The sequence below is a fragment of the Pelecanus crispus genome, chromosome 29 (assembly GCF_030463565.1).
Source record: "Pelecanus crispus isolate bPelCri1 chromosome 29, bPelCri1.pri, whole genome shotgun sequence".
Lineage (NCBI taxonomy): Eukaryota > Metazoa > Chordata > Aves > Pelecaniformes > Pelecanidae > Pelecanus > Pelecanus crispus.
The window spans coordinates 465690-479709 of NC_134671.1; the positions used below are offsets into that span (position 1 = coordinate 465690).

A 14020-nucleotide genomic window follows, 5' to 3' on the forward strand; every position below is an offset into this window, starting at 1 on the left:
TTTTTTAATTGATTTTTTTCCCCCTCTCCCTTTTTTCCCCTTTCCCTGTTGAAATCGGATGGGAAGATGAATTTAATTGATTTTTTAATTGATTTTTTAATTGATTTTTTTCCCCCTCTCCCTTTTTTCCCCTTTCCCTGTTGAAATCGGATGGGAAGATGAATTTAATTGATTTTTTAATTGATTTTTTAATTGATTTTTTTCCCCCTCTCCCTTTTTTCCCCTTTCCCTGTTGAAATCGGATGGGAAGATGAATTTAATTGATTTTTTAATTGATTTTTTAATTGATTTTTTCCCCCTCTCCCTTTTTTCCCCTTTCCCTGTTGAAATCGGATGGGAAGATGAATTTAATTGATTTTTTAATTGATTTTTTAATTGATTTTTTTCCCCCTCTCCCTTTTTTCCCCTTTCCCTGTTGAAATCGGATGGGAAGATGAATTTAATTGATTTTTTAATTGATTTTTTAATTGATTTTTTTCCCCCTCTCCCTTTTTTCCCCTTTCCCTGTTGAAATCGGATGGGAAGATGAATTTAATTGATTTTTTAATTGATTTTTTAATTGATTTTTTTCCCCCTCTCCCTTTTTTCCCCTTTCCCTGTTGAAATCGGATGGGAAGATGAATTTAATTGATTTTTTAATTGATTTTTTAATTGATTTTTTTCCCCCTCTCCCTTTTTTCCCCTTTCCCTGTTGAAATCGGATGGGAAGATGAATTTAATTGATTTTTTAATTGATTTTTTAATTGATTTTTTTCCCCCTCTCCCTTTTTTCCCCTTTCCCTGTTGAAATCGGATGGGAAGATGAATTTAATTGATTTTTTAATTGATTTTTTAATTGATTTTTTTCCCCCTCTCCCTTTTTTCCCCTTTCCCTGTTGAAATCGGATGGGAAGATGAATTTAATTGATTTTTTAATTGATTTTTTAATTGATTTTTTTCCCCCTCTCCCTTTTTTCCCCTTTCCCTGTTGAAATCGGATGGGAAGATGAATTTAATTGATTTTTTTAATTGATTTTTTAATTGATTTTTTTCCCCCTCTCCCTTTTTTCCCCTTTCCCTGTTGAAATCGGATGGGAAGATGAATTTAATTGATTTTTTAATTGATTTTTTAATTGATTTTTTTCCCCCTCTCCCTTTTTTTCCCCTTTCCCTGTTGAAATCGGATGGGAAGATGAATTTAATTGATTTTTTAATTGATTTTTTAATTGATTTTTTTCCCCCTCTCCCTTTTTTCCCCTTTCCCTGTTGAAATCGGATGGGAAGATGAATTTAATTGATTTTTTAATTGATTTTTTAATTGATTTTTTTCCCCCTCTCCCTTTTTTCCCCTTTCCCTGTTGAAATCGGATGGGAAGATGAATTTAATTGATTTTTTAATTGATTTTTTAATTGATTTTTTTCCCCCTCTCCCTTTTTTCCCCTTTCCCTGTTGAAATCGGATGGGAAGATGAATTTAATTGATTTTTTAATTGATTTTTTAATTGATTTTTTTCCCCCTCTCCCTTTTTTCCCCTTTCCCTGTTGAAATCGGATGGGAAGATGAATTTAATTGATTTTTTAATTGATTTTTTTCCCCCCTCTCCCTTTTTCCCCTTTCCCAGTGAAATCGGATGGGAAGATGAATTTAATTGATTTTTTAATTGATTTCCCCCCCCCCCCCTCCCTTTTTCCCCCTTCCGCAGTGCGATCCGATGGGACGATGAATTTAACTGATTTTTTAATTCATTTCCCCCCCTCCCTTTCCCCTTCCGCAGTGCGATCCGATGGGACGATGGGCTTTTCCTCGTGCCCCCGCCTCTGCTCCGTCCTTCCTCGCCTCCTCCTCTTCCTCGGCTTTGGCGTCCGGGCTGCAGCCTGCGGTGAGGGTCTGCGGGGCGTCCGCTTCCTGCGTCACACCGGCCCTCCCCCGCCGCCGCCTTAATAATCTACAAAAAATGGGGTTTATTTTTTTTCCCCCACCACCGTGTTAATAATGTACAAAAAGGGTTTTTTTTCCTTTTTTCCCCCCCGCCAGCGTGTTAATAATGTACAAAAAGTGCTTTTTTTCCTTTTTTTCCCCCCGCCGGCGTGTTAATAATGTACAAAAAGTGGGTTTTTTTCCTTTTTTTCCCCCCACCACTGTGTTAATAATATACAAAAAGTGTTTTTTTTTTTCTTTTTTCCCCCCACCGCCATGTTAATAATGTACAAAAAGTGTTTTTCGTTTTTTTTTTCCCCCCGCTGGCGTGTTAATAATGTACAAAAAGTGTTTTTTCGGTTTTTTTTTCCCCCCGCCGGTGTGTTAATAATGTACAAAAAGTGCTTTTTTTCCTTTTTTTCCCCCCGCCAGCGTGTTAATAATGTACAAAAAGTGCTTTTTTTTCTTTTTTTTCCCACCACCGTGTTAATAATGTACAAAAAGTGGTTTTTTTTTTTTCTTTTTTTCCCCCCCACCGCCATGTTAATAATGTACAAAAAGTGTTTTTTGTTTTTTTTTTCCCCCCGCCGGCGTGTTAATAATGTACAAAAAGTGGTTTTTTTTTCTTTTTTTCCCCCGCCAGCATGTTAATAATGTACAAAAAGTGGTTTTTTTCCTTTTTTTTCCCCCCGCGGCATGTTAATAATGTACAAAAAGTGGTTTTTTTTTCTTTTTTTCCCACCACCATGTTAATAATGTACAAAAAGTGTTTTTTTTTTTCTTTTTTCCCCCCACCGCCATGTTAATAATGTACAAAAAGTGTTTTTCGGTTTTTTTTTCCCCCCGCTGGCGTGTTAATAATTTACAAAAAGTGTTTTTTTGGTTTTTTTTTCCCCCCGCCGGTGTGTTAATAATGTACAAAAAGCGGGTTTTTTTTCCCCCCCGCCCCCCCGCCGGCGTGTTAATAATGTACAAAAGGTGGTTTTTTTTTTAAAAAAAAAAAAAATCTAGGCAGGATAAATAAAAACTTCGGGGACCGGCGGGGAGAGGCGCCCTCCCAAGGGGGGAGGGCTCGGGGTCGCCGGCTCCGCCCTGGGCCGTCGGGAAGCTCCGCCCCCAGCACCCCTTGAGCCCCCAAACCCCGTCCCTTCCCCCGCCCCCCAAATCGGGCGGCCGCTTCGCCTCGCAAGAGCGTCGGCATCGCGGCGCGCTCGGCCTCGCCTTCTCCGGGCTCCTTCCCAGATCCGGCTGCGACGCCGGCAGCTGGAGATTCTGGATCCAGCGGCCGTACGCCGGGTGCCCGCCCCGCCGCGATGCTCGTTGGCGCTGGGTTGGCCCATTCCTTCCGGGGGGCGTGCCGCCAAGCCAACCGGAGTCCTCCAGGAAAAAAATTGAAATTCCTCCAGAGAAAATTGAAATTCCTGCGGAGAAAATTGAAATTCCTGCGGAGAAAATTGAAATTCCTCCAGGGAAAAATTGAAATTCCTCCAGGAAAAAATTTGAAATTCCTCCAGAAAAAAATTGAAATTCCTCCAGGAGAAAAAAATGAAATTCCTCCAGAGGGAAAAATGAAATTCCTCCAGAGGAAAAAAATGAAATTCCTCCAGGAAAAAATTGAAATTCCTCCAGGAAAAAATTGAAATTCCTCCAGGAAAAAAATTGAAATTCCTCCAGGAAAAAAAATAAAATTCCTCCAGAGGGAAAAATGAAATTCCTCCAGAGGAAAAAAATTAAATTCCTTCAGGAAAAAATTGAAATTCCTCCAGGAAAAAATTGAAATTCCTCCAGAGGGAAAAATGAAATTCCTCCAGAGGAAAAATTAGAATTCCTCCAGAAAAATTGAAATTCATCCAGAAAAAAATTAGAATCCCTCCAGAAAAATTAGAATCCCTCCAGAAAAATTAGAATTCCTCCAGAAAAAATTAAAATTCCTCCAGAAAATTAAAATTCCTCCAAAAAAATTAAAATTCCTCCGGAAAAAATTAAAATTCCTCTGAAAAAAATTAAAACCCCTCCATAAAAATTAAAACCCCCGTTATGCGCGCGGCCGCCGCAGCAGCGGACCCGCCCGCGCGTCCCGGGCGTGCCCCCCGCTCAGCCGCCGCCTCTCGCAGCCCAGTTCCGCGTCCTGGGAGCCGAGCGCCCCGTCACCGCCGCCGCGGGCGCCGCCGTGGTGCTGCCCTGCCGCCTCTCCCCCGGGATGAGCGCCGAGAGCATGGAGGTGAGGTGGTTCCGGTCCAGGTTCTCCGCCTACGTCCACCTCTACCACAGCGGGCAGGACCACTACGCCTCCCAGATGCCCGAGTACCAGGAGAGGACGGAGTTTTTGAAGGAGGGCGTCTCCGTCGGGAACGTTTCCTTGAGGATCCTGAGGACCAGGCTGAGCGATGAGGGACAGTACCGGTGTCTCGTCAAAGACGGGAATTTTTATGAAGAAGCCACGGTGGACTTGAAGATAGCAGGTAAAAAAAAAAAAAACAAAAAAAAAACAAAAAACCAAATAGGGGTTGGGAAAAAAAAAAATCCAAAACCCAAATAGGAGCCGGGGTTGTCTACAAGATGGACCTCCGGCGCGTCCCGTTTGCCCACTGCAGCTCAGAAGTCTCTTCTGACGTTTCTCTGCTTGGTGGCCCAGCTCCTCGCGAGCATCTCCTGAGCCGCTTGGCCTCAGATCCCTGCAGAACATGGATTGTCCCGTCACCCAGACCCGCAAAGTCTCACAAACGCGGCAGCACCGTCCTCTAAGCCGGGAGAAACCTCCGGGCTGCCCCAGGTCAAACCTCCTGGTCCACCACCTCGGACCACAGCCCTGGCTGCCCCAGGTCAAACCTCCTGGTCCACCACCTTGGTCTTCACCTCTAGTTGGCTTGCTTCAAAAGGTCAAACCTCCTGGTCCACCACCTTGGACTTCGCCTCTAGTTGGCTTGCTTCGAAAGGTCAAACCTCCTGGTCCACCACCTTGGACTTCGCCTCTAGTTGGCTTGCTTCGAAAGGTCAAACCTCCTGGTCCACCACCTTGGACTTCGCCTCTAGTTGGCTTGCTTCGAAAGAGCGAGGAAGGAGGGGGAGATCCTTCCATCTCACGTGGAAGGGGCAGGAGATGACGCAGCTGAGCCCAACGACGCATCCTTTTGCGCCTTTTTTTGGATGTGGGCTCCAAATTGTCCCGGGGCGGGACGTGAGCAGACGTGAACGTGGGGCACCATGCGTTTCCCAGCCGGGGAACGTTGACCTTGCAGTTGGCCGAGCATCTCCTGCGTCCTTAAAGACAGGATTTTCCCTCCCAGCCGGGGAACGTTGACCTTGCAGTTGGCCGAGCATCTCCTGCGTCCTTAAAGACAGGATTTTCCCTCCCAACTGGAGAACGTTAACCTTGCAGTTGGCCGAGCATCTCCTGCATCCTTAAAGACAGGATTTTCCCTCCCAGCCAGGGAACGTTGACCTTGCAGTTGGCCGAGCATCTCCTGCATCCTTAAAGACAGGATTTTCCCTCCCAACTGGAGAACGTTGACCTTGCAGTTGGCCGAGCATCTCCTGCATCCTTAAAGACAGGATTTTCCCTCCCAACTGGAGAACGTTAACCTTGCAGTTGGCCAAGCATCTCCTGCGTCCTTAAAGACAGGATTTTCCCTCCCAGCCGGGGAACGTTGACCTTGCAGTTGGCCGAGCATCTCCTGCGTCCTTAAAGACAGGATTTTCCCTCCCAGCCGGGGAACGTTGACCTTGCAGTTGGCCGAGCATCTCCTGCGTCCTTAAAGACAGGATTTTCCCTCCCAACTGGAGAACGTTAACCTTGCAGTTGGCCGAGCATCTCCTGCATCCTTAAAGACAGGATTTTCCCTCCCAGCCAGGGAACGTTGACCTTGCAGTTGGCCGAGCATCTCCTGCATCCTTAAAGACAGGATTTTCCCTCCCAGCTGGAGAACGTTGACCTTGCAGTTGGCCGAGCATCTCCTGCGTCCTTAAAGACAGGATTTTCCCTCCCAGCCGGGGAACATTGACCTTGCAGTTGGCCGAGCATCTCCTGCGTCCTTAAAGACAGGATTTTCCCTCCCAGCCGGGGAACGTTGACCTTGCAGTTGGCCAAGCATCTCCTGCATCCTTAAAGACAGGATTTTCCCTCCCAACTGGAGAACGTTAACCTTGCAGTTGGCCGAGCATCTCCTGCGTCCTTAAAGACAGGATTTTCCCTCCCAGCCGGGGGAACGTTGACCTTGCAGTTGGTCGAGCATCTCCTGCGTCCTTAAAGACAGGATTTTCCCTCCCAACTGGAGAACGTTGACCTTGCAGTTGGGCCGAGCATCTCCTGCATCCTTAAAGACAGGATTTTCCCTCCCAGCCAGGGAACGTTGACCTTGCAGTTGGCCAAGCATCTCCTGCGTCCTTAAAGACAGGATTTTCCCTCCCAGCTGGAGAACGTTGACCTTGCAGTTGGCCGAGCATCTCCTGCGTCCTTAAAGACAGGATTTTCCCTCCCAGCTGGAGAACGTTGACCTTGCAGTTGGCCGAGCATCTCCTGCGTCCTTAAAGACAGGATTTTCCCTCCCAGCCGGGGAACGTTGACCTTGCAGTTGGCCGAGCATCTCCTGCGTCCTTAAAGACAGGATTTTCCCTCCCAGCCGGGGAACGTTGACCTTGCAGTTGGCCGAGCATCTCCTGCGTCCTTAAAGACAGGATTTTCCCTCCCAGCCGGGGAACGTTGACCTTGCAGTTGGCCGAGCATCTCCTGCGTCCTTAAAGACAGGATTTTCCCTCCCAGCCGGGGGAACGTTGACCTTGCAGTTGGGCCGAGCATCTCCTGCGTCCTTAAAGACAGGATTTTCCCTCCCAGCCAGGGAACGTTGACCTTGCAGTTGGGCCGAGCATCTCCTGCGTCCTTAAAGACAGGATTTTCCCTCCCAGCCGGGGAACGTTGACCTTGCAGTTGGCCAAGCATCTCCTGCATCCTTAAAGACAGGATTTTCCCTCCCAACTGGAGAACGTTAACCTTGCAGTTGGCCGAGCATCTCCTGCGTCCTTAAAGACAGGATTTTCCCTCCCAGCCGGGGAACGTTGACCTTGCAGTTGGTCGAGCATCTCCTGCGTCCTTAAAGACAGGATTTTCCCTCCCAGCCGGGGAACGTTGACCTTGCAGTTGGCCGAGCATCTCCTGCGTCCTTAAAGACAGGATTTTCCCTCCCAGCCGGGGAACGTTGACCTTGCAGTTGGCCAAGCATCTCCTGCATCCTTAAAGACAGGATTTTCCCTCCCAACTGGAGAACGTTAACCTTGCAGTTGGCCGAGCATCTCCTGCGTCCTTAAAGACAGGATTTTCCCTCCCAGCCGGGGAACGTTGACCTTGCAGTTGGTCGAGCATCTCCTGCGTCCTTAAAGACAGGATTTTCCCTCCCAACTGGAGAACGTTGACCTTGCAGTTGGCCGAGCATCTCCTGCATCCTTAAAGACAGGATTTTCCCCCCCCGAGCCCCTCAGGTCTCACCTCACGTAGTCTGCGGAGGGGATGAGCTTTTGGATGGAGACGGCTTCATCTCATGAGCTTCCACCTGCTGCATCCTTCTCTTTAGGAGAGGCTGTGCCGCGTGGGTCGGGGGATTCCACACTTGTCCCGTGACTCTTGAGGACGTTGCTGAGGGGAAATAAATCAGGCCCGGGCTGTCCCCGAAAGTGGAAGTTCATGAGGTTTTGGGTTCCTCTGAGGGAGGAGGAAAATAGGAACGAGTAGCATCGATTCCGGGCCAAGCTCAGAGTTTTCCCGTGAGTCGTTTCGGCAGCGCTGCCCTGACGTGGTGGCTGGGAACGGGAAAAGCGTTGAGCAGGTCTCCTCCAGCACGGGCACTCAGTTTGGCTGATAGAGGTGGGGTTTTTTGGGGTTTTATTTTATTTTTTTTTTGTCCCAGTTTCAGGTTCCAGCCCCCTCCTCTCCGTGGAGGATTACCAAGATGGGGGGATCCGCGTGGGGTGTCGAGCAACTGGCTGGTACCCAAAGCCCGAGATGCTGTGGAGAGATTTCCAGGGCCAGCAGCTCCCGTCCTTCACCCAATCCTACTCCCAAGACCAGAACGGCTTCTTCGAGGTGGAGAAATCCATCGTCATCCAAAGAAACGCAAACCGAAACGTGTCCTGTTCCGTCAGGAACCTGAGGCTTCCCCAGGAGAAGGTCTCGACCATTTCTATATCAGGTGATTTGCCGCCAGAATTCAAGTTTTAAAACTCAAACCAGCGAAATAAGCGGGTTTCTCCCCCTCGTTTTATGCGCCCGATCGTTGTTGGCTGCATCTGAGGAGGCTTCTGGGCCCGGGGGATCTGTTCCATCCCCGGACGGCCGCGGCGCTCCGTACATCACGAGCGTGCCATGGAGCGGGGACGGTTTTCTGCGCCATCAGGGATCGAATCAGGGCTACTCGGAATTTTTTTTTTTTAGTAGAAAGTCGGTTTCAGCGTAGTTTTCTTCCGAACCGTCGCTAAAGCAGGAATTTTCTATTAAAATTTTTAAAAATTCTATTAAAAAGCAACCTCGGGTCTAAATATTTCAATAAAAATGCTCAGAGACCGAGCACTTACAAGACACCATTCTTCTACATATTCCCATCACGGAACACAAAATCCAAAAACGTTCTAGATTTTTTTTTTTTTAACGGGGATTTCTTTCCAGTTTTGAATTTCCAGCGGGCTCACGTTCATTAACGACCTTCATATAAGAGCGTGGCACCACCTCGTCCTTACGTACAGCCACGCCCGCTCCAACGCAACACCCGTACGCGTAATCACAGCCCGGATTAACACCATTTGGGGAATTTTTTTTCTATTCCAGACCCCATTTTCCCAAAGGACTCTCCCTGGATGGCAGCTTTGTTGGCGACCCTGGCTGCCGGCTTAGCTTCGCTGGTCGGCGTCTCTCTCTTTATCTTACGGCTACGAGGTAAGGAGTTCGGGAAGAGCGAGGCGACTTTTGGGCACCCAAGAGGTTATTTGAGCGCCCAAGACCACGCTGAATTGATACGGACCTGCTCAAAGCAGGACCGAGTGCCCCCAGACATTTGAGCTCTCTCCCATTGAGATATTCCCAAAATATCGGGTTTTTTAGCAACCAGAAGCGTCACCTCCATCCCTAATAGCTCATGACCTCGACCAGGGTGACCATCAAAGGCTCTAAAGCCAACCGCAAGGAGAGGACGCAAGGGAAGAAGAGCTCCAACGCGAGCACCCCAGCCCGTTTCGCGCCAAATTTCCCCCTCGGGCATCGAACAAGCCAAAAAAAAACCCAAAAAACACCACCACAACCCCCCGATGTTCAGCCAACGCCTCCATCGCGGGTCACCCTCGCGTGACGTAGGTGTGGGAGAAACCTTCCTTTAACCCACGCGACATTCTCTGTTCTTTCTTGCAGCCCAACACGCCGCGGAACTCAGTAAGAGATGCTTTTTTCGTTTTTTTTCCCCCCGCCTTTTCAAATAGTATTTTTGGTTTTTGGTAGCGAAGGAGGGTTGGGTCCCGCATGCACGCGTCTCCTAAATTTGCTTTTAAAACGGCGTTTGTTGGGTAATTTCACAGCAAAAAGCCATTTGAAAGAGCGAGGAGGGGCGGGAAAAGGTTAAAAAGATTTCATTTAAGTTCTGAAAACGCACGAACAAAATGCCACGGAATTTGGGAAATCCCTTTTTTGTTTTTTTCCTGCTTTTTCCCCTTTTTTTTTTTTTAGCCAACCTCTGCCAGTTACGTTATTAGAGGCTGGGCTTCTGCGCCGTTCTCCGCGCCCCAAGCCGCTGCCAATTTTCCTGTGAGAAAGGAAACTTCCTCTCACGCTTGTTTCTGCTTTTCTTTTCAGAGCAGCGCGACGCTGAAATCTGTAAGTAAACCCGGGGGTGGGTTTGTTCCTGTCGGAAAAAATAAGAGCTGCAGAGCGATGCGCGCTTCGTTATGCGAGTTCGTAAACCGGCGGGGGGGAAGCGGGGAAAAAATCGGGGACCAAAGAAAGTGCCTGAGCGAACGCGAGTTGGCCAACTCGGCTAACCGACCGTAGGGAAGACCCAAATCTCTTTATTTTTATATAATAAAGCTCTGAGGGGATGGGTGGCGGTCTACAAAGCCCGCCTATAGCGCACACGTTTGTCCTAGTTTAGTTATAGCTTTGGCAGGGTTTTTGAGGAGAGCTTGGTTTTGGAGTAATAGAATTGTGGAAAAATAAAAACAAGCTTCCTTGGGTTTGGAGGAATGCAATTTTGGGGTAATAAGAAAAAGCTTCCTCGTTTCCGGAGGAAGAAAATTCAAGATTCGCACATTTCTCCCCAAAGGCGGTCTGAGAAAGCAGGAAATCCCCAAATTTTCTTCTTCCCCCCATCACAATCGCTAGCTTTGATGGCAACATGGCCAACGAAGGAGCGTCAAGCAAGAGGAGGACCAAGGAACCCTTTTGCTCTTAGACTAAGCCCACGCCACCCACCAAAAAATCCCATTTAGGGCAATCAATTCGGCAGTTCCACTCACCCCCCCCAAAAAAAAAAAAAAAAGAAGCCGCATCACCTTCCAACATCAACCCAACCCTTCCTTCAACTCAACTTCCAAAGCCCCAGGCAGGAGAAGAAGCAAGGAGGCGCTCGGGCGCCTGGACAAGTTGCCGACAGCAAATTAGCTTTTTCCAGTCATCCCACGTATTTCTTCCTGCTTTTATTTATAATTTTTTTTTTTTTTCCCTCCCCCTTCCAGCGGAACGCGACATGGAAATACGTAAGTGTTGCTTTGCTTCTTCCACCCTCTAAAAGTCTGCGAGAAAGGAGACGACCTTCCCCTAACCTCCTTCATCCAGCTTCAGACGAGGTGGAGCCCCACCTCGTGGCGGCACCTGCCCCACAAACCCCATCCAGCCCCTTGGGGTGCCCAAAAATTTTTCCTTCCAGCCAATTTTCCCTCCCATCTGCAGGCAGATTTTGGAGGTCTAACACCGTTAACATACCCTTGGGTTTGGTGGCTACGTAGGGATCGAAATACGAGGGTTTGCCCCCCCCCAAAATCACATGCTTTGACTAAAAGCGTTCATTTTTCCCCTTTTCTTTTCCAGAGAAACACACCGCAGAACTGCGTAAGTTCCATCCTTGCTCTTCCCCCAGCCTCAGCGCCGCGGTCTTTCGAACCGCGCGTAATTTTTGGGGGGGGTGGGACGGGTCTTGCTTGGTTTTATTACCAAGACCCCACCGACACCGATTGCAAAAGACTCCCAGGGTGTAAAAAAAACCCCAAAAACCCAATGAATTGGTCCAGAAAGGATGCCCAGGGTGCTATTTTGACGCCTCGATGTTGTAAAATAAATTACATTTGAGTATCTTAAAGCAAAGCACGGAGCGGTCTGCAGCCCTGGGGGTCACCACCCCAAATCCCCGCCCCACGGCAGGGGAGCCGCCAGCGATCGCTTCTCTTTGGTTTCAGGGTGGAGAAACACCGTCGTCCCGGTGGAAGAAGGTACCCGGCTCTCGCCTTCTGCCGCTCCACGCGTCCCTTCCCCCGCGCTGCTGGGCGGGGCGCGGATAAATCAAGGGCTGAGCCTCCACGCCCCAACTGCTCGGATGCTTTCTGCTTCCTTTTCCCACTGCATAAGCGGTTTTCCGTCCTTTTTTTGGCTTTTTTTTCCCGGCTATTTCTAAAGCGCCGGAGTCTTGACAGCAGAGCGAGCGTGGAAGGCAGCGTTGGTACGGAGCGGGGACGCTCTCGGCCAAACTCCCCTGGGACAAGGGTTGCGGGATGGGGAAACTCATCCCGTCCCCGCCCAGGGTGATGTTCTCGGTTCCTCCCCAAGAGCTGGACGCAGATGTTTAATAAGGCTCCTCCTCAATGAACGGAGGTCCCTGAGCTCCAGCCACGTCCCAACCGGCGCTTGGCCAACGCGGTCGCCCAGACGAAGCATCATCTGGGACCATGCTGGAGGTAGCGGGAGATAGGCCCGAGCTCCGGCTGCGCTGAGCATTTGAGGGCCCCCAAAACCTTTCTCCAAGAGGAATCAACCTCAAGGAGACCCCCAAAGGCAACGGAAGGTCTTGGAGACCCCCAAAGGCAACGGAAGGTCTTGGAGACCCCCAAAGGCAACGGAAGGTCTTGGAGACCTCCAAAGGCAACGGAAGGTCTTGGAGACCCCCAAAGGTAACGGAAGGTCTTGGAGACCCCCAAAGGCAACGGAAGGTCTTGGAGACCTCCAAAGGCAACGGAAGGTCTTGGAGACCCCCAAAGGTAACGGAAGGTCTTGGAGACCCCCAAAGGCAACGGAAGGTCTTGGAGACCCCCAAAGGCAACGGAAGGTCTTGGAGACCTCCAAAGGCAACGGAAGGTCTTGGAGACCTCCAAAGGCAACGGAAAGTCTTGGAGACCTCCAAAGGCAACGGAAGGTCTTGGAGACCCCCAAAGGCAACAGAAGGTCTTGGAGACCCCCAAAGGCAACGGAAGGTCTTCGGCTGAGCTCTCCCTCTCTCCCCGCAGTGTACATCACACTGGACACGGACACGGCGCACCCCCAGCTCATCCTCTCGGCGGGTGGGAAGAGCGTCCGGCGCGGAGACACGCGGCAAGCCATGCCGGATAACCCCGAGAGATACGACACCTACCACTGCGTCCTGGGCCTTGAGGGCTTCGTCTCGGGGAGATATTTCTGGGAGGTGGACGTGGGGACGGAGGAAGGAGGGGTCTGGGCGATGGGGGTGGCCAAGTGGTCCATGAAGAGGAAGGGGTGGATCAACCCAGCTCCTCAAGACGGGATCTTGGCTCTTTTCCACTGCGGGGGCAAATATTGGGCTCTGACCTCCCCCGACCACACAGCGCTCGTCCTCACCCAGACGCCCCGGATGATTAGGGTTTACCTGGACTTTGAGGGACAGAAGGTAGCCTTCTTCAACGCTGACAACCAAGACCTGCTCTTCACCTTCCCGCTGGCCCCCTTGAGCGGGGAGAGGATCCATCCCTGGTTCCGCGTGGGGCCGATCGCCCGACTCAGCCTGAAGTCGCCTCCTTCGCCCCCACGCGTCCCCAGCGTGGAGGAGCCTCTGCTCCCTTCGTGCTTCCCCCTGCAGAACCTCCTGACGGGATGACGGGCCCCGCGCACGCTGGGGAGCGGGACGTGACCGGGACGGGCAAGCCCACGCCGCTGCCCGCAAAGCGGCCACGGTCAATGCCCAAGACTCTTCCAGTCGCATCGCGCCACCCCGGCATCCCGAGACTCTCCCATTTAAGCCACGGTGGCATCTGCAGCCGAGCAGAGCTAGCCCAGCTCCTGTTGGAGCTCGCAACAGGACGTGGTGGTGGCTGAGGCACATTTGTCTTCTCCTAAGGTGACGTCTCCAAGCGAGCGGCTTGCTCCTCCAAGTCCTTCAGCTACGGGCAGAGTCCAAACCAACAAGGGTGTCGGGACCCAAGGGCGTCGGGACCCAAGGGTGTCGGGACCCAAGGGTTTTGAGACCCAAGGGCGTCGGGACCCAAGGGCGTCGGGACCCAAGGGTGTCGGGACCCAAGGGTTTTGAGACCCAAGGGCGTCGGGACCCAAGGGTGTCGGGACCCAAGGGTGTCGGGACCCAAGGGTGTCGGGACCCAAGGGTTTTGAGACCCAAGGGTGTCGGGACCCGAGGGTGTCGGGACCCAAGGGTGTCGGGACCCGAGGGAGTCGGGACCCAAGGGTGTCGGGACCCAAGGGTGTCGGGACCCAGGGCAGTTGGGACCCAAGGGAGTTGAGACCCAAGGGTGTTGGGACCCAAGGGTGTTGGGACCCAAGGGCGTCGGGACCCAAGGGTGCCAGGAGACACCTGAGATATGGAAACTAAAACCCCCCACAGTGCCAACACCAAGACGAGAATTTGGGAAGAAGGAGCCGTGCGTCTCCACCCTCTTCTCTTCCACTTTATCTCCAGTCCCCAAAGCCTCGGGACACGGGGCCGGTTTGACGGGGAGCGGTCTCCGTAGCAGGCGGATTTGTGGCGCTCGGTTCCTTGACGGCCACCTCACGTTTACAAAAGTCGGCGATTTCAATAAAAAATTCTCTCCTTGACGCCTTTGTGGGTTATTTGACAGGCCAGAAGTGCCCCAGCAGAGCGGCCCGGGTTCAGCCAAGGGCCCGGATCATCAGGCAAATCCACGGGGATGAGGCAGATCCAG

At 50.7% G+C, this 14020-nt stretch overlaps 2 protein-coding genes across 2 annotated transcripts in view; one reads left to right on the forward strand and one right to left on the reverse strand.

Moving 5' to 3' along the window:
- LOC104027533 (uncharacterized) overlaps positions 1-14020 on the reverse strand; it is a 347867-nt gene that overhangs the window by 214085 nt on the left and 119762 nt on the right.
- On the forward strand, positions 1772-13207 carry LOC104038333 (butyrophilin subfamily 1 member A1-like). Its single transcript, XM_075725292.1, is given in 11 exon segments — positions 1772-1859; positions 4012-4359; positions 7795-8076; positions 8709-8816; positions 9285-9323; positions 9723-9743; positions 10657-10827; positions 10953-10973; positions 11318-11350; positions 12359-12981; positions 12983-13207. Coding segments are annotated over 11 exon segments (1959 nt in total).